Source organism: Takifugu rubripes, chromosome 3, assembly GCF_901000725.2.
Source record: "Takifugu rubripes chromosome 3, fTakRub1.2, whole genome shotgun sequence".
In the NCBI taxonomy this organism is placed as follows: Eukaryota; Metazoa; Chordata; class Actinopteri; order Tetraodontiformes; family Tetraodontidae; genus Takifugu; species Takifugu rubripes.
The window spans coordinates 1,699,467-1,720,168 of record NC_042287.1 but is presented as its reverse complement, the minus strand read 5'-3'; the positions used below and the strand labels follow the sequence as shown (position 1 = coordinate 1,720,168).

Here is a 20,702-nt window from a genome sequence, read left to right as displayed (position 1 = left end):
TATACTGGTGAACCCATGTCATAGCCATGTTTCTTGCTGTAGAAGTCTTCTCTGTACTGAAAATAGGTGGTGTTCACACACAGGTCTAGCATGGTGCAAATTTGGGTGTTAAGGTTGTTCTTTCTGGAAGGTTCTTGTCCTATAAAAGGCACTGTGGATGGTGTCTATTGCGTCAGTGGTCGAGATGCATGTGAAGAGCCACATGACATCATAGGATACCATGGTCTCTTCTGGTTGTAGTTTGAGACCACTAACCTTTTTCACAAAGTCTTGGGAGTTTTTGATGTGGTGCGGGGTGTTGCCAACCATGAGAGACAAGATGGAAACCAAGTATTGGAAATGTTATATGTTACGGAATTGACGCTACGTACTATTGGTCTGAAGGGGGTGCCTTGTTTGTGGATCTTGTGAAATCCATAAATAGAGACCCTTGTAAAATATTTAGGAATTTTAAATGAGGTATTAGATCAGATGGAAAACATATTTCTCAAAAAAACTGTCTGAAGGGGGGACATTTTCCAAGAAGTGGATGAGGTTGAGTTGTTGCCATAATTCTGGGAGCACGATACACTGCTGGCCCAATGGAGGAATCCAAAATGCTTACAGCACCTGGTACTCCCAGGCAGTCTCTCATCCAAGTACTAACCCTGCTTAACTTCCAAGATCAGGCATTCTCAGGGTGGTATGGCAGTAAGCAAGAGCAAGAGCAAGAAAACAGCCTTTTGATGATAATCTACTCAAATTGAATTATTTTAAAACAAGACAAAGAGTGTGGCTGCCTTATATTTGCTGTCCAGGCTGCACTGCTCTATAAGTGGTCCATAGGACTGTGGTGAGGACATTTTCTGGAACAGGTTTGTGCTTCAATATGGGCAAAATAATTAGTGTCACACGGAAAAACAGTGTTGAATCAATGCAACTCAACCAAATGTCAATGTTGGAACTTTTGACGGCGTTTAATGGTGACTGTTACATATAAAGAGGCCTTAAATAGCTTCCTCCCTCGCTTATGGCCATACCACCCTGAGAACGTCTGATCATGGAAGCTAAGTAGGGTCAGGTCTGGTTAGTACTTGGATGAGAGATCGCCTGGGAATACCAGGTGCTCTAAGCTTTTTACACTCCTCCACTGGGCCAGCAGAGGCCGCTGGTGCGACTGATAATTTTCCAGACAGATATTATTGACTTCTAAGTCCTCCAAACATTTCAGTTTATCATTAAGGTTACATTTAACATTTGCAGTTAAAGTTAACATTTACGTGTAACATTTCACATTTAGCATTTCATTTGAATACATTCCTGAAATGGCTCATTTTGTTGCAATTATCTTAACAAGTGACTTCAAATAACCCACCACTCTTTGAAACATGGAATAAAGCTAGTCTTTTCTTTAACTTCTTTTATCTTAAGCTGCATTCCAGATGTTCAAAAGTGTGGTGGGTTTTTTTTTCAAGTCATATTTATATTTGATTTGAACAGCTACATGCCATCATTAAAGTGTCTGGGTCGAAATGTGTGAAGAGATGGAATTTTCTCACACTTGTTCTTGTGACACATCTCATGGCATCTCTTTGCCAAACTCACCAGAAATTCTGAAGGATTATCGCTGACGAAGCTTTATCGCAGATTTTAAACTGAGATAATGATTCAGATTCAGATTTCCTTTATATGTCCCACACAGGGAAATTTACAGCACAACAGCAACAGCAAAAGCACACACTGAAATAAAGAAAAAGTAAAATAAAATTTGAGGTAAGATATACAGAAAAGGATGTATATATACAATAATCCAAGATTGGCCCTTGTATACCTGTACATGGTAGAGAGGCTGTGTACAGTATACACATTGATATACACATCAATGCAATATACATATCAGAATATATAATATTTAGACTGCTAGCTGGCATGTTTATTGTGGAGTCTAACAGCAGTCGGTAGGAAAGATCTGCGATACCTGTTGGGGTCATGGGTTGTGTTCTGGCTTTGTCCTGCAGGGGGTGGTGTGGAGCACAATTGGTGGCAGCTGGCACTGCAGGCAGGCGCACCTGTAGGCAATTTGCATCTTGCCGCCTCTTTAAGCAGGTTGTGCCTGCCTTTGTTCGGGTTCCCTTGTCATGTGTTGGTGAGTTTTGGATTCCCTCATTGTGTGCTGGGTGTTTGTTCGGCTTCCCTCGTCGGTGTTGGTGTTCTGCGGTTCTGGAGGGCCGCTCCTGTTCCCGAGTTTCCTGTTTCCTGGACGGCCACTTCTGTTCCCGAGTTTCCTGTTTCCTGGACGGCCACTTCTGTTCCCGAGTTTCCTGTTGCCCTAGAGGGCCGCGTCTGTTCCCAAGTTTCCTGTGGCCCTGGAGGGCCGTTTCTGTTCCCTGGTGCTCGGCAGTCCTGGAGGGCTGCCCTCGTGTTGCATTCCCTCCCTGTAAATAAAACCTTTAGACCATTGTGTCCCGGCCTGCGTCCAGGTTCTGTACAACCCTTGTTCCATAACAATACCTCTCCTTTACACAGCGAGGGTGGAGCAGCCGCTCACTGAAGGAGCTGCCCAGTGCTGTCAGGGTGTCCTGTAGGGGGTGGGACGTGTTGTTCAACATGGATGACAGCTTAGCCATCATCCTCCCATTTCCCATCACCTCCACTGAGTCCAGGGGACAACCCAGGACAGAGCTGGCCCTTCTTACCAGTCTGTCAATCCTCTTCTTGTCCCTGTCCGTTATGCTGCTGGACCATCAGACTATCCCATAAAAGATGGCTGATCCCACCACAAGAGTCATAGAAAGTCCTCAGGAGTGGTCCCTGCACTCCAAAAGACCTCAGCCTCCTGAGCAGGAACAGTCTGTTATTGCCCTTCTTGACAAGGGCGTCTGTGTTGTGTGTCCAGTCCAGGTTATTGTTTAGGTAAACCCAGGTACTTATAGGTCCTCACCACGTCGACATATGTTCACCGGTGCAGGCGGGGGGCTGTTACGCCTGCAGAGATCCACTACCAGCTCCTTGGTTTTACTAGCATTGATCTGGAGGTTGTTCTGCAGGCTCCAGTCCACAAAATCCTGAAGTTCTCTGTACTCCGTATCGTTCCCCATCAGTGATTAGACGAACAATCATCAGAAATTTCTGGAGGTGGCATGATGATGAACTCTATGAAAAGTCTGCAGTGTAGAAGGTGCCAGTACTGCAGAGAAGCCAATCTGACTCTGAGCCCTTCACTCTCACAAACTGTGGTCTTTGTGTGAGGTAGTCCAGAATCCATGTTGTGAGGTGGTGATCCACCCCAGCTACCTGCAGCTTGTCCCCCAGCAGCCTGGGCTGGATGGTGTTGAATGCACTGGAGAAATCAAAAAACATGATCCTCACAGTGCTTCCAACCTTCTCCAGGTGAGTGAGGGGTGTGGAGGAGGTAGATGACGGCATCATCCACCCCGATGCTCAGCTAGTAGGCGAACTGCAACGGGTCCATGAAGGAGCTCACCAGTAGGTGCAGGTGGGCGAGAATGAGTCTCTCCAGCATCTTCATCAGATGAGACGTCAGAGCTACCGGCCTGTAGCTGTTGAGTTCCTTGGGGTGCGGTGTCTTCAGCACTGGGACGATGCAGGACGTCTTCCACAGCTGTGGCACTCTCCCCAGCTTCAGGCTCAGGTTGAACATGTGACTGAAGATCCCACACAGCTGGTCTGCGCAGGACTTCAGAAGTCTGGGGCTGATGCCATCCGGACCCATCACTTTCCTGGACCTGTTCTTCTTCAGGGCCATCCTCACCTGTTGTGTTGTGAGGGACAGGCTGGAGCAGGGAGGTGTTGGTGAGGGGTGGGCATGGGCCAGAGTGTGAATTGTCGGGCATTTGTGGGCTGAAGGTAATGAGAGAGGGGGAGGATGGACAGGAGGAACAGTGGATTGCGGGCACAGACAGTGGTGGGGGTAGCAGCAGAGGAGACTGGGCTGGGGTTGGGGTGGTTGCCTGATCAAATCTGTTGAAGAACATGTTCAGGTCGTTTGCCCACCCCCGGTCTCCCACAGATTAGGACTTCTGCTCCTTGAAGCCCAAGATGGTCTTCAGTCCCTTCCAGACCCCGCAGATGTTGTTCTGCTGCAGCTGGTGCTCCATCTTCAGCCTGTAGTTGTCTTTTTCCTGCCTGATCTTCCTCCTGAGCTCCCTCTGCACAGACTTCTGCTCCTTCTCGTTTCCAGACACAAAAGCCTTCTTCTTCTCCCTCAGGAGAGACTTTATGCCTGGGGTGATCCAGGGCTTGCTGTTGGAGAAACTCCGTACAGTCCCGTTTGGTACGGCATTCTCCACACAAAAATCAATATAGTCAGTGATGAAGTGGGTAAGATTGTCGATTTCCTCCCCATGGACATCACTGAATACATCCCACAGGGTTGTGTTGAAAGTCTTTCAGGGCCTCCTCAGTGCCCCCCCCCCCCCCCCCCCCCCTTTCTCCTCGGCCATTTCTTCACTGTGAATTTGGGCAGAGAAGATGATGGAGAGGCATGATTGAAGTCTCCAGACACGAGGAGGAGGGCATCAGGCTCACTGCTGAGAACAGGATATCACAGGATGTACACAACCACCGCGAGGGCATGTGTGAACTCCCTTGGCAGGTAGTGAGGCCTCATGCTAACGGCTAACAGTTCAATGGGCCAGATTCACCAATATGTTCTTAAGAATCTTCTTAGATTCTTTCTTAAGTTGTGTTTGTTACGTGTCAGGGGAGTTGTTGGTGTTTCTTTGTGTTCTTTGTTGCTGGTGACCTCCCAGAGTGGCGCCATCCAGAGGCTGAGAAGTGGTGGAACACCGAAAGGCAGTGCTGGCGACGAGGAAGATAGACACCACCTGTGGACTTCGGGGGTAGCTTAGGATAACAGTGTTTAAGAAGTTTCTTAAGAAAACCCTACGTCGGATTCACCAACGCGTTCGTAAGCCCCAGAATTGTTCGCAGCTGTGTTCTTAGATTGATGAATGCCATCTGTTTGTAAGTTGAAAGCGCGTGCCAGGTGAGTCTAATTAACATACGATTAGCATAAGTCACCGCCCACTAATGCCCATAAAAGGAACTGCAGCAGGACCCTGTCGACAGAGCAAAAAGCAGCAAAATGCCCAAAGCGAAATGCCCAAAGCTTGCCTCTCCACGCCTGATTTCTGACGCCGTGTTGAACAATCAAGAAAGGATGGCTAACACGTTTGATAAAATTGCCTCAACCCTGATGACTATAGCCAACACGCTTAAAGAAATCAACGAGAATGTAAAAAAAGAAGAATGTAAAAAAAAATAAACGTGTAAAAGCTGTGCTCGGATTGTGACAATAATGCATTTTATTCACAAACGGGCAATTAATCGCGCTCGAACGTGAACCGCGTGCCTGCAGTCTGGCCCCAGCATTGCGTCAGGACACACATCCTCACGGGGTTGTGGCTCTGTGTCCAAACACATCCAGCGCCCCTTTAACATGCCGATGGTGCGTTCAATGGTGGAGCGACTGCGCGCATGCATCTGATTGAATAAAACTCCTGTGGAGTCTGAGGGTTGGTCAGTGGTGTCAACAACCAGGGAGCCAGGGCATATCCTCGATCCCCTAATAAAATAAATCAAGATAAAATCAAATAAAAAGACAGTTTTGGCATGGTTTCCAATTTGGTTGATTAATGTTAAGTCATTGGCACATTTACGTAATTTTAAAATTCTCCGTAAATCACCAAAAATAGGAAATAAACAAATAAATAAAATAATAAATTGAATTTTATTGAACTGCACAAGAGAAGAAAACACAACCATGCCAACATGTCGGCACTGAAATGTGCGTAAGAGTACTCCTGAGTGTTCGTAGGATTTGTTCTTACCTACGAATAAATCCAGGATAAGAAGAAATTGGTGAATGCCACAATCTTCGTAAACTGTTCGTCAGTGGGACTTAAGAACAAATTTGTTCGTAAGAACGCTTCGTGAATCTGGCCCAATGTTTTTGCTGATTCAGATTTTCAGTTTTCCTGCACTGAGGAGGATTCAGTGGATGTCATCCACGCAGTCATCATCAGCACTTCATATTCCCACTATGAGAGAGGATCATACTGGGAATGACCAACTTGGAGGGGAGACGAGTGTTTCAAGAGAAATGGAAGCCACTGAATCAGACTGACTAGCATGCTTATATTGGAGTATTGTTATTAGCAGGAGTGTACAGGTCAAAGATCAAAGGCAGAAGCAACTGCAAGTCTATTGAATGAAGAAAATGGAAGACCAATCTTTCCGGCAACGATATCTCTGGAGACATTCCACATGATATTGCATGTGATCCGCTTTGAGACACCATAGCTGGTCGACATGAAAGAGAAAAAATAGCTGTGATCAGAGATGTGTGTGATAAATGGGTTGAAATTTTACCTTTGTTGTACAGTCCTGATCCTCATGTGTGTCCAACAGTACATGCCCAACAAGCCTGTCAAGTATAGCATCAAAACATGGGCAGCCTGTGGTGCAAAAGTACACCCTGGAAAGTGACCTGGAGGCACATATGAGGAGATGAGTGAAGGGCTGCACGGGCGTAATATCAAGTGTTAATACTTCACATCCTACCGCTTTAGAGATGAACTTCGAAAGAGAAAGCTGACCATGTTGGGAACAGCCAGAAGAAATAAGCCTGAACTTCTCAGTGAATTCTGAAGATGTGGGACAGACCTCTTAATTCCCCTAAAACCAACATCCAGTGGACACAGATGAAAAGTAAAGGAAACGATGCCAGATCTGTCCCTCCAGAGAAGACAACAAGTGCCTCTTATGTGAAATACAAGAATGCAAAAAGCACATGGTGACATTACAAAATAGTTCTTAAATATAGTATTGAAATTAAAAATGTAGTGAATGTTACTGTTTCTATAATCTAAAATAAAGTAGTTCTTGGTTTAACCTGCTAACATTCAGCTTTCTTTCTTGCTTTTCTTTCATTTTCCTGGAGCCTGCGTGATGAGCCACCCCCGTTTCCCTCTCTAGGTTGGATCTCTGTGTGTCAGACCAGTGCTCGTTTCTGTTCCGGGCGAGAGACAATATTCCGTGTACACAGTGAGTGTGAGAGACTCACTGTACTTTTGAATGTTGTAAAAGGCATTTTCAAAGCAATTGCACACTGAACAACTCCTTGTGGAGTAACTGTTTTTGTTGATTCTATTTATTTTATTGTCAGTACTACGTTTTCAACAGGGTGTGTAATTTGTCAATAAAGTGTTTGTGTAAAAATCAAAAAAAATCTTTCTTTCTTTCTTTCTTTTATTTATTGTGTGTTTCGTATTCATTTATTAGTTTAGTGAGTGCGTGTGTGAGTTTGTGGGGCAGCTGACTGCTTGCGGCCATCATGGCGGCGAACGCCAACTTGACCGGGTTGAGCAAGAGACAAGGAGTCAAAGTGTGGTGGAGGTGGCTCTGGCTGTGGGCCAAGAAATCAGCCACAGATCAGTGAAAGCTGCCGCCCGCATGAACAGGGCAATGGTGTTGTTTCCAGAGAAGGTGGAACAGGCGAAGAGGTTGGTGGAGACGGGGATCACCGTGGGGGGGAAGTTCGTCCAGGTGACTCCGCTGACGCAGCTGGCAGCGAGGATTACTTTGTCCAACATGCCGCTGTTCGTCAGCGATGAGTTCCTGGCGAAAAAACTGTCCCGACATGGGAAACTGGTGTCCCCCATCAGAAAAGTATTGTCGGTGTGTAGGTCGCCTTTGTTGAGACACGTGGTGTCTCACCGTAGACAGGTCCACATGGTTTTAAACAACAACCTCCTTGCAATCTCCTCTGCCCTCAAATGTTTCAACTGCGGCAAAGAGGGACATCTAGCCAGGGCTTGTCCGAGCCGCCTGGTCGCGGACGCGATGTTCCGGACATAGTGCAAATGGAGTCGAAGGCGGAGGGAAAAAGGAGTGAGTGTGTGCGCATGTCTGAGGTAAGTGGCGAGAGGGAGAATGTGGAGGTGGTGGTGGAGGTGACTGGCGAGAGTGGCGAGGCGGGGAAGGTAATGGATTTACCTGGGGTGGCAATTGAAGTGGTGTGCGGGTTTGATGAACTGGGGAAGACTGGTGAGGGCATGGGTGAGATGGGTGAGGCAGGAGAGACTTGGGTCAACCTGCTGAACGGTGTGTAGGTGAAGTGGGGCAGGTGACAGGGGAGTGTGGGATGCCAGGGTTAGTGGCTGGCGAGCTGGTTGAGGGAGGAATGAGCACAGGTGAGCACTGTGAGGTGGGTGTGAGCACAGGTGAGCTGGATGAGGGAGGTGCGGGTACAAGTGAGGGCAGCGGGGGGGTCTGAATGGTGGCCTGTTCCTGCAAAGCGGCAAAGAAATGTCATGAAGGACAATGGAGACAAAAAAGGTGGACAGCTGGAGGATGCAGCCGCTGGCACAGACACAAGTGACTATGATTGCATGTCAGACAGCAGTGAACTGTCTGGTCAGGGGAATGATTTGTACCCACCAAGTATGATCAAGAATTTTTTTAACACAGACCAAAGGTTTGAGGAGCCCTGATCTGGGGAAATACTTCCCCGACAAGCTACTTTTCATCCAATCGATGAGCCATTGGATTAAACACAGGGCGGCATCGGTCCTCACCGACCCTGAGATCTTTCAGCTGAAGAAGCATATGGGCAAAGCCAGGAAATAGCTCAGATGACTGTCCAACAGGAGCACCAGCTTGTAGGCTGACCGGCTGGGAAGGGATGGAGCCCCCCCCCAGTGTGCTTAACGAGCCACCACGGAGGAAGAGGACTGGGGACCTACACGGTGCCCATTTCTGTGCTGGGCGAGAGACAGTATTTCATGGGTACAGTGAGTGCGAGAGACTCACTGTACTTTTTGAATGTTGTAAAAGGCCCTTTTAATGGCTTAAATCAATTGCACATTGAAAAACTCCTTGTGGAGGAACTGTTTAATTGATTCTATTTATTTATTGTCAGTGCTGCGTTTTCAACATGGTGTTTATGTCCCAGTGCAAATTGTAAATAAAGTATTTTTGTAAAAATAAAAAAATCTTTCTTTCTTTCTTCCTTGTTGAGGATCCAGTGCTATGCAATGGTGTACTTACAACAATTTAATTGACATATGATACTATTTATAGTCGCGGCGACGAGTGTGTGTGTGAGATTGTTACAGAAAATAATGGAGAAGCACTGCCCCAGGGTAACACACACAGCATCCCGGAACCAATGCTCCCGCGGTTGTTTTTGCGGAACTTTAATGTGTAACATTCGGCAGGAATCGGTAACAGCGGCTTTGAGCAGAAGGTTTTTGTATGTTTGACCGTATTGTGGTGTGGAAGCAGCAAGAATGTCTTCTGTTGAGTGTTTGAGGACGTTCGTCATGGAGCGACTGACTGTTGCTGCTGAAGAAATATTCCGAGTGTTTCAACAAAAGCTCGACGGATATGAAGAAGAGCTCGATTATCAGCGCAGACTGGTGGAAAGTGTTTGGAGACCCCATATAAAGTTACACAGGACAGGTATGTAAGACTTTAACAAGGCAAAATATGGAAGGATGTTCATTGTGACACTGAAGCAGTGCTTCTGCAACGTAAATGTGCTGCTAAATGTTGATTTATACCAATTTAAATGTAAACCTCTAAGGACTGAAAAGGTAGTGAGCATGTCAGGCCAGTAGGTGGCGATGTTAGTGATGGTGAATCTAATAAATGTGTCTCCTTTGCTTAGAGTATTGACACAACTCCACATGTTGTTTGGGAGCAATAGCAAAGCTACAAGAGTTAGCAGCACACATGTTGCTGGGTAACAGGCCATAGCTGCTGATACTAATGTTCCTTGGTGAGCGCGCTACATTTATCTGAAAGAGTAGCGACCACATGACACTTCTGTGTCTGTGTAGCTTACAGAGTTTATGGATCATCACTGTATTCGAAACCACACACTCGTTTCATGTTCACTACCCACTTCATAGGGGAGTTGGATTGAGTATACAGGGAGTGCCGAATTATTAGGCAAAAGAGTATTTTGACCACATCATCCTCTATATGCACGTTGTCTTACTCCAAGCTGTATAGGCTCGAAAGCCCACTACCAATTACCGTATTTTCACGACTATAAGGCGCACCTAAAAGCCTAGAATTTTCAAAAAAATCTACGGTGCGCCTTTTAACCCGGAGCGCCTTTTGTATGGATTACGGTAATATTGGTTAATCGCGGCTACTGTAGTCGGTAGGTGTGGCCGAGGTAACAGCAGTAAATTCAGTCCCAAACCATTTCTGTCTGTAAAGACCCCAAAATGGCTCCTTGCAAGAGGAGCCGCGCTTTTGACGCAGAGTTCAAACTGAAGGCTATCAGTCACGCAGTTGAACACGGAAATAGAGCAGCGGCAAGAGAATTTAACGTGAACGAATCAATGGTGCGGAAGTGGAGGAAGCAACAAGACGACCTGCGCCAGGTAAAGAAGACTCAACGGAGCTTCCAAGGAAACAAAGCAAGAAGTGGATTAACAAAGGAACTCCAGCCGCTAGATATTGGTGTCAACGGGGCATTCAAAACTAGACTGCGAACTGCGTGGGAGCGGTGGATGACGAACGGCGAACACACGTTCACCAAGACGGGGAGACGGCGCCGAGCGTCATACGTCACTATCTGCCAGTGGATCGTAAATGCCTGGGCATCGACCGTGGTCCGAGCTTTCGGGAAGGCAGGGATTGTCACTGAAATGCCAGACAACACCAGCGACACCGACCCTGATGACGACTTTGACGAGATGGAGCCGGCCATGTTGGACGCCGTATTCGCACAACTGTTCAATTCGGACACCGAAGAAGAAGAATTCGAGGGATTCCTGGATGAGGAATGAACTGATAAAGTGATCTTTACGTGTTTCTTTTGTGTGTTTACAACTTAACAAGGCTGGTCATACTGTGAATATGGAAATTACCGTTTGAACAACGTTGTTATATTACTATTGTTATATTGCTATTGCTATCGCTTTGCACTACTTCGAGAGTTCGAGTTACCGTATATTGTGTTTGCACTAACGTTTGATTTACCGCAACGGTACTACGTGATAAAAATGTTGCACTAAATCGAAGATTTATTAAACTCCACTATCCACTTGTGATAAAAAATGTTGCACTGCCTGTTATAACTCGCTGTTATTAAACGAACTGTGTTACGCGAAAACACTACGTCACTCGGGAAAAATAATAAAACAGCTGTTTATTCGTTTTGGGAGTAAATAGAGTTGTGAGAACGACGGTTTGTATTCTATTAATAAAGTTTGACTGATTTATCTGGCTGTTTTATTGACATTCCTTTTAGCGCAGCTCGATCTAGTGAACGCGTCATGAAACCACAGGCACTACGCAGTTTCTATGCTATGCGCCTTATAACACGGTGCGCCCTGTGTATGAAAATATTTCTAAAATAGGCTGTTAATTGAAGGTGCGCCCTATAACACGGCGCGCCTTATGGTTGTGAAAATACGGTATTAGACAGTCTTTCCAGGCTACATGATAGCTGTCTATTTTACAAGAATGCCACTTCCTTTCCAGTCTTCGCACTTTCTGCTTTAGTCCTGATATGTGAATTATACCAGGGGGCACACCTCCTCTGATTTACTAGTATTTTCAGGGGGGCAACAGAATCAAGCGTGATTCTCAGTGAGGTTGCTGCACCTTCAGCAATAGAGTCAACCTCTGCAGGGCTAAGATTATAATGATTGATCCCTGGGGAAACACACGGTGGTCCTGGGATTAGCACAGGGATTGCTTCCTTAAACTTAGCTACAGCATTATCTGAAAGACATCTGCTATAGTAAGACTTTGTTCTGAGCATAGAAGAATCCTTAATCATAAATGTAAAAGTGATCAATGAATGATCTTACAGGAGTGGGTTCTGAGGGAACACTGACACATGTTCTACCTCAACACCATAAGTCAGAACTAGATCTAGGGTGTGGTTGAAGTTATGAGTTGGTTGGTTTATCTGCTGGAGGAAACCAACTGACTCAAGTAATGAAATGAAGCCATTTCTAAAGCTGTCATTTACAACGTCTACATGGATATTAAAGTCTCCAATGATAATGACTTTGTCCGTTGTAAGGACCAAGTCAGATAAGAAATCAGAGAAATCAGACAGGAACTCTGAATGTGGCCCAGCAGGGGGCCGATATACAACTACAAACAGAAGTGGCTTTTCTGCCTTCCAGCTTCCAACATGTCGCGTCAGTAGTTTCCTGATCTTTGTGATGTTTCTCAGGTGAAAATAGGCACTTCTAGAGACTATTTTAATGTGTGAGTTAAAAAAACAGATTTTGGTCAATAGTTACTCCAAGATTCCTCACAGAGAGACTAGATGCTAAGGAGATACCATCAAGAATGATCATGTGATCTAATCTATCCGTGAGAGGTTCAGGACCAAACACCATGACGTCAGAAAGTGCAGAAACTATTTACATAAAGCTAGAGGAAATGTGCAAATGATAAATTAGGGATTTGCAGATGAGAAAGTGTGTGAGTGTGCAAAATAAGTTTAAACATTAGCTAAGTTGGTTACTAAGCTAGTGAGTTATTGTGTAAACTGCTGTAGTGTAGTGAGATGTGGAGTGTGAGAGTCAGCAGGAGTTCAACAGGGACACGGCTCTGGGGAAGAAGCTGTTCCTCAGTCTGCTGGTCTTTGTTCTGAGGGTTCTGTAGCGCCTCCCAGAGGACAGGAGGGAAAACAGTCTGTGGGCAGGGTGGGAGGAGACCTTAAGGATTCTGCGTGCTCGATCCAGGCAGTGCTTTCTCTGGACATCTCCAATGGCAGGAAGTGGGCAGTTTTCACCACCCTCTGCAGAGCCTTGTGCACGGCGATAGTGCAATTTCCATACCAGACTGTCACGCAGTTCGTTAGGATGCTTTCTATCACACAGCGATAGAAATTCGCCAGGACAGCTGAAGATAGCTGGTTCTTCCTAAGTGTCCTCAGGAAAAAGAGGCGCTGGTGAGCCTTCTTGATTAGGCTGGAGGTGTTTGTGGTCCAGGATAGGTCCTCTGAGATGTGGGTCCCCAGGAACTTGAAGCTGGAGACACGCTTGATGGCCATCCCATTGATGTGGATGGGGTTGTGTGTGCCTCCTCTCGCCTTCCTGAAGTCCACTGTGGTGGAAGTCCACTTGGTGTTGTTGGTGTTGAGGAGCAGGTTATTGTCAGCACACCGTGGTCAGGCGCTTACCTCTTCTCTGTAGGCCATCTCATTGTTGTTGCCAATGAGACCAATCACCATGATGTCATCTGCAAACTTGATAATGGAGTTGGATCCATGTACAGGTCTGCAGTCGTGGGTGAAGAGAGAGTGGAGGAATGGGCTCATCACGAATTTAATCCCACCTGAAGGAGGCACTCTCACTAATATTGGCCCAACAGCATCTCAACCAGTGAAAAGCTGCAATCATTGTATTTACAGTAGTTTTAAAATGACCCCATGCAGAGGTCACCCAGGAGAGTATTCCTTTAGTGTTGAGGAACCTCGGTGGCACCACACATGATCAAAAGTGAGAGGAATGATTGGAAAAAATAAAACAGAGTTTTACGGATTAGCTGTTTGCTGTGGCTGAGTACATTCCCGCTATCCGCCCATGTTCAAGCTTAAAGATTCTTACGGTGTGTGAGATTTTATATCGTCACACTTGGTTGAACGTACCTGCGCAGTATGTATACTATAAATGGAGAGCTAAAGCTACAGAGGGAAAATCTGACAGCAAGGTGAATATGCAGTTTATCACAGGGGGCTGTGACTCTATGGTGGAGCAATTTGTAAAAGAGTTAAACTCGTCAGTCTCCCCGATCATGTTGGGTATTCGTCTAGGCTACAAGAGCATTCACAGGAGAATTCAGTTTAATTCCAGCAGGAATGTTCATGTATGGTTCCCTTGCTCACCTTGGCTGCCGAACCTGATATGGATCAAAATTTGGCAAACACTGGGATGTGACAAGGAAATTATGTTTTTTTTTTTATCAGACTGGCACCAGATGGGCACTACATACTTGTCAGCTGCACACGAATATTTCCCCAATCAAGGCTGGGACTGTCACCATCGTAGGAAGGCTCAAGGTGATATATATGCTGTCTAAATTTCCCCTTTGGAGAGGCACTGTACTGCAGTTATGCTGTCTCCATAATGTGCAAAATCATCTATATAAAAGATGGTTTCTATCATATATACTGCTACAGTGATATGGTGCGCCCTCAGCTGGTTGGTGATGACTATGCACCTCTGTTGAGGACCGTTAGTGTGAAGAGCACATATGGGGACATGATTACGCAGCATATTAAAACTGCCCACTATCTACCAGTATCACAAATCACATTAAGGAAGTCCTTGTGGAATGAGTTTGTCAATTTTAATTTTGGTAAGACCATCGTGCAGCTGCATTTTAGACCCCGTACATAGTTTAACAGCAGAGAATAAATCTGACCACCATTTTGTGATTTATTATGGGACTCAGATGGGCGGTGCCCTCCCAGGGTTTGCAGGTACATTTGTCCAGATCTCCATATGAGGACATCTGAAGATGCACCTGGGCCCATCAACTTCTTCATCTATACTGATGTTACTGTTGATGTTTTCTGTATATATGCGCCCCCCCCCCCCCCCTTCCCACCAATGGGGTTTAATAAAGTTTGTGTTTTTGTGTCCAGTGGAATTTTTTGTTTCAGAGGCGTTCATGTTTTGCCCTACCAGTCCACATGTGTTTTGTGGACAGGTTGGGCAAAACTCTGGATGGAGAAGGCATTCGACCATGTCCCTCGGGGGGTCTTGTGGGGGGTTCTCCGAGAGGCCCCCCTGATACGGGCCGTCCGCTCCCTGTACGATCGGTGTCAGAGTTTGGTCCACATTGCTGGCAGTAAGTCGAACTCATTTCCAATGAGGGTTGGTCTCCGCCAGGGCTGCCCTTTGTCCCAATTCTGTTCATAACTTTTATTGGCGTAGTCATGGTGTTGAGGGGGTCCAGTTTGGTGACCTCAGGATCGGGTCTCTGCTCTTTGCAGATGATTGGCCCGTGACCTCCAAAGATCGCTGGATTTGTTCACCCCCGAATGTAAAGCGGCTTGAATCTAGTCAAGATCCCCCTGGACACCTCCCTGGTGAGGTGTTCAGGGCATGTCCCTCCAGTAGGAGGCCCCCTGGAAGACCCAGGACACGTCTAAGAGACTATGTCTCTCGACTGGTCTGGGAACGACTGGGGATTCCCCCGGATGAGCTGGAAGAAGTAGCTGGGAAGAGGTATGTCTGGGCTTCTCTGACCCCGGATAGTGGCAGAAGATGATGATGATGATGATGATTTTACAGAAATGTCTTTCTACAGCCTGTTAAGTAACTCTCTTATTTCCTATATGACAGGTAAACTGGACAAACCAATATTTTTCCTGGGAAACTGCCTGGCTTTCCAAAAGGGGCCTCTTGGAATTTTCCACCATGACCCCTCAGATGCACCCTCAACAGCTGTCATGTTTACAGTCAGAAACAAAGTTCACCTGTACAATGTCATATGTTGCCGAGGGAATTAAGATTTTTTAAAAGAAAAGAATGAAATTGTTAGGTCATTATAAATTTTAAAAATGCAGAAAAGAAAAGAATGAACACAAGAAAATAAACTAGGTAAACAGCGTATGTTATGTATTTTGGGTTATAATTGGACCCGTAGTTGGCATGCATCGCGTGCATGGTGGGTGGTTCTGGGTGCGGTTGTCCACGGAAGTTCGCACAAGTATAACACGTGTTCAAATCCTGTTGAAATAATAAAAAGCTGTTTGAGCCAAGTCGTGGTCCCCGGATTACTGTTATCGTGCACAAGAGTGACGACATAACAAAAGTGGCGACAAGGACGTCTGAATCAACGCGTGTTGTCTGCTGCGGGGAGATTTTTATTTGTCTCCCTTGTTGGGTTTGTTTTTTTCTCCCCGACGGAGTTGTTCACACATCGGCGCAGCCAGCTTTCGACGGAAGGAGAGGACTGGTGGACGTCTATCAGAGACTACACGTGAGTGGACAAGGGGAGTCAATTAAAAATAAAAGGGAGCGGTGCCGTAACCAGGAGCTTAGAAAAGATGGCTGGAGTTATCGGCTCGATTGGCCCCTTTGATGATGGCTTTAAGCAATGGGACTCGTACACGGAGCGTTTTGCTTATTTTGTGGCAGCAAATGAAATTGATGATGTCAAGCTAGTGCCCACTTTTTTAAGTGTGATGGGACCAAAGACTTTTAATTTGCTTCGAAATCTACAACCTGAAAAGCCAGGAAGTAAAACTTACGAGCAAATTGTGGACACGCTCACGGCACATTTGTCGCCCAAACCTCTGGTCATCGCGGAACGGTTCAGGTTTCACAGACGCAGTCAGGAAGAGGGGGAGTCTGTCGTCATGTTTGTGGCAGCTTTACATAAATTAGCTGTACATTGTGAATTTGGAAATGTCCTAAATGATTCATTAAGAGACAGACTTGTGTGTGGATTAAGAAATGAAGCAATTCAGAAGAAGCTTCTCACTGAACGTGATTTGACCCTTGAGAAAGCCATTATTATTAGTGTCACTATGGAAATGGCATCTAAAGAGGTCCAGCAGCTGCACGCCACAGGGAGGGTGAACAAACTTGGCACTACCAACTCAAACCCTCAAGGCCCATGTTTTCGATGTGGCAAGTCTGGCCACTTAGCTTCTACATGCTGGTGTAAGCATATAACCTGCCGAAGCTGTGGGAAGAAGGGTCACGTGGAACGAGCATGCAGAAACAAAAATGATGCAGGAAGAGGCCCAAAGGCTGAAAACAAAAAGGACAATGCAAAGTTCCACAAGAAAAGACATGTTCACACAGTTAAAAGTCAAATGGAGGACAGTGATTCCTCAGAAGAGGGATTGTCTGCTAAGATTAACACAGTGAAAGTGTTGAGTGTGGATGAAAGGTCAGATGGGTTTTGGATTAATGCTGAGCTGGAAGGACATTCTGTAAAAATGCAAATTGACACAGGGTCAAAGGCATCCATTGTGTCTTTCAAAACCTACAAGAAATGTCTGAAGCACCTTCAGTTACGACCTTCAGACACGGTTTTCAGAGCCTATACTGGACACCCAGTGCAAATGAAAGGGATGACGGATGTACTGGTGCACTGTAATGGTTGGTCAGAGACACTTCCCGTCTATGTCACCAGGGATAATCTCACCGCCTTCATGGGGCGCACCTGGTTAAGGAAAATCCGTCTTGACTGGCAGGAGGTAAGGAAGCTATCAACTCATTCGACACAGTTGCAGTCGATACTGGAAAAACATGACCAGATCTTCCGTGATGAGTTAGGTAGCATGAAGGACATTACTGTTAAGTTGCATGTCAAACCTGGGAGCGAACCTGTATTCCGCAAGGCAAGACCAGTACCTTACGCAATTAGGCCAAAGGTGGAAGCTGACTTGGATGCTTTGGTTGAGAGTGGGGTTTTAGAGCCTGTGACCACCAGCGAGTGGGCCACGCCTATTGTTCCGGTACCGAAGAAAAATGGTGGAATCCGGACCTGTGGGGACTTTAAGGTAACCCTTAACCCAGTGCTGGTAGCAGAGCAGTATCCACTCCCATTGATTGATGATTTATTTGCTGGTCTTGTTGGAGGAAAAAAAATCAGCAAAATAGATCTCAACCAAGCTTACCTGCAAATGCACGTGGAGGAACATTCACGCAAACTGTTAACAATAAACACACATAAAGGACTTTTCAGGTATCGCAGGTTGCCTTTTGGAATAACCTCAGCTCCAGCTTTATTCCAGCGCGCCATGGATCAAATCCTTACTGGCTTACCAGGTGTACAATGTTACCTTGATGACATTCTGTGTACGGGAGCAAACGATGAAGAGCATCTGCGTAACTTAGATGCGATGCTTCAAAGGCTGGAGGAATACGGACTTAATAGTTCGAAAAGACAAATGTGAGTTCTTTAAGCCGTCTGTGGAGTATCTGGGGCATGTGATTGATGCGGAAGGACTTCACACCGCACCGTCCAAAATCACTGCCATCGTCAATGCACCACCGCCACAAAACATCAGCCAGCTACGATCCTTTTTAGGATTATTGAATTATTACGGACGATTCATTCCAAACTTGGCTTCGTTGCTGCAGCCATTGCACAAATTGTTGTGCAAAGACAAAATGTGGAAATGGACCGAAAACTGCCAGGCAGCATTCCAGAAAGCTAAGGATATGCTGACAACTTCGCAGGTTCTGACTCACTTCAACCCGTCACTGGCACTACAGCTTGCTTGTGACGCGTCTCCGTATGGAGTAGGAGCTGTTCTTTCACATGTCATGCCAAACGGAGAAGAAAAACCAATCGCTTTTGCCCCCAGAACGCTGAACAAGGCAGAATCGAACTATGCACAACTGGAGCGAGAGGCATTAAGTATCGTTTTCGGTGTCTGTAAATTTCATCAGTACTTGTATGGGAGAAACTTCACTCTCTTAACTGACCATCGCCCTCTTACAACCATTCTGGGTCCACACACTGGCGTACCATCTCTTGCTGCATCGAGACTGCAGATATGGGCCCTGTTGTTATCTGCTCATTCCTATGACATCAAATGCAGGAAATCAGATTCGCATTGCAATGCTGATGGTCTGTCCCGATTGCCGCTTCCTATTACGAAACCCGAGTCAAACGCCACGGACATCTTCTACTTCACGGAGGTGTCAAAAGCCCCTGTTTCTGCAGTACAAGTGAAAAGTGTCGCATTGACACGGAAATGTCAGCAGTCCTGGACATGGTGGTGAAAGGTCGGACTGCTGGTGACGATCCGCGTCTGAAGCCATACCTGGGACGGAGGTTGGAGCTTTCTGTTCAGTCAGGGTGTTTGCTATGGGGGAGGCGGGTGATTATTCCACAAAAAAGTGTTGCAACAACTTCATGTAGGACATAGTGGAATTGTCAGAATGAAGGAAATGGCAAGAAGTTACTTTTGGTGGCCAGGAATGGACAAACAAATCGAAGAGATGGCTTTGAGTTGTTCATCGTGCCACAAAGTAAGGAACAACCCTCCACCAGCGCCTCTTCACCCCTGGGAGTTTCCACAGGAGCCGTGGCATCGGGTACACATTGATTTTGCAGGACCAGTTGAGGACAGAATGTTCCTGGTCGCGGTTGACGCCCACAGTAAATGGCCGGAAGTGGTGGCTATAATGAGATCTACAATGGCAGGGAAGACCATTGAGAAACTGGGAGAAATGTTCAGTCGTTTCGGATCTCCTGCACAACTCATCTCCGACAATGGTCCCCAGCTTATGTGTCAAGAAATGTTCTCATTTCTACGGAATAATGGAGTGCAACACATCACATCAGCTCCTTTTCATCCTGCAACAAACGGCCTCGCTGAGTGGTTTGTACAGACTCTTAAAAATGCATTAAGAGCCTCACATCACAGGACATCACAGGCTGCATCGGGGGGGGGGGGGGGGGGGGGTACACAACCACAGCGAGGTGGCATGTGTGAACTCCCTCGGCAGGTAGTGAGGCCTCATGCTAACGTATAACAGTTCAATTGTTGTGACTCCTACTCTGGCCCCACCTCCTCCTGGGCAATCAGCTCAACCACCACCACCTGGGCCCTCTCCTTCAGCTGCACCCAATCCGCCCAAACGACTCTGCACCCATAAAAGGCCCCTCTGCACTCAGGCCAGGGCTTGATCTAACTGATGTTTTGGCAACACTTCCCGTCGACCCAGCATCTCTCCAGGCTCCCCAGCGTCTCCCTGTGTCTCCCTGCGTCTTCCAGCGACTCCCTGCGACTCCCAGCCTTCTCCAGCGTCTCCCCCGGCTCCTCTGCGACCTTCCTAGCCCCTCTTCCTCTGACCTCTTCCTCTTCCCCTTCCTCGGACGGATTTCTCCTGACCTCTGGACACTTGGACTCCCCCACGGACTCTCGCCCCTGGATCTCGGACTTGGTTCGTCTGCCGCATCACGCCCCCTATAGTTTGTCTCGGCCTCTCTCCTCATTTAGTTCTTCCCTCCTGTCTTTTTGCTTCATTAAAACCGTCTGAGTTTACTTTTAATTCCCGTGTCTGTCTGCCTTCTTTGGGGTTCCGCCACACTTGACCGCCAGTCCTCTCGAGCGTAACAGATAGATCAAGCCCTGGCCTGAGTGCAGAGGGGCCTTTTATGGGTGCAGAGTCGTTTGGGCGGATTGGGTGTAGCTGAAGGAGAGGGCCCAGGTGGTGGTGGTTGAGCTGATTGCCCAGGAGGAGGTGGGGCCAGAGTAGGAGTCACAACAGTAGACCAGTTGTGCCTGTACTGCGGAAACAACGGCCACTTCATCCAAGCCTGCCCCGTCCGACCAAAAGGGGCCTGCTCACCAGTAGGGGGAGTACTGGTGAGCCGAGCTGTGATTCCCCAACCCACCGAGCTACACAACCGCCTCTTCCCCGCAACACTCTCCTGGGATAAGGAGTCTATTCCGGTGAGTGTTCTCATTGACTCTGGGGCTGATGAGTCCCTGATGGACTTTTCTCTCGCGCGTCAGGCTGGCGTTCCCCTGGTTCCTCTCGATCGCTCCCTGTCCCCCCAGGCGATCGATGGCCGCTCTCTGGGTAACATCACGCATCGCACCATCCCACTCACCCTAACACTCTCGGGCAATCACATAGAGAGTACACGTTTCCTGGTTTTGCACGCCCCCACCGCTCCACTCGTGTTAGGAAGACCGTGGTTGGAAAGGCACGACCCCCGCATCTCATGGG

The 20,702-nt window shown here is 46.9% G+C and overlaps 1 protein-coding gene across 2 annotated transcripts; it reads left to right on the top strand.

Moving 5' to 3' along the window:
* Positions 1-9,200: 9,200 nt before the first annotated feature.
* LOC115249251 (uncharacterized protein K02A2.6-like) lies at positions 9,201-18,016 on the top strand. 2 transcript variants are annotated; one of them, XM_029834404.1, is made up of 4 exons: positions 9,201-9,465; positions 14,701-14,841; positions 14,987-15,221; positions 15,339-15,755. In XM_029834404.1, the coding sequence occupies exons 1-4, from the start codon at positions 9,294-9,296 to the stop codon at positions 15,340-15,342; spliced, it is 552 nt and encodes a 183-aa protein (XP_029690264.1). In that variant the 5' UTR covers positions 9,201-9,293; the 3' UTR covers positions 15,343-15,755. The 2 variants fall into 2 exon arrangements, with proteins under 2 accessions (XP_029690264.1, XP_029690263.1); XM_029834403.1 differs by lacking the exon at positions 14,701-14,841 and having other exon boundaries at positions 15,339-18,016.
* The last annotated feature ends 2,686 nt before the right edge of the window (positions 18,017-20,702 follow it).

Coding starts and splice junctions, on each gene's coding strand:
- LOC115249251 (XM_029834403.1), top strand. CDS start 16,046: ATGGCTGGAGTTATCGGCTCGATTGGCCCCTTTGATGATGGCTTTAAG.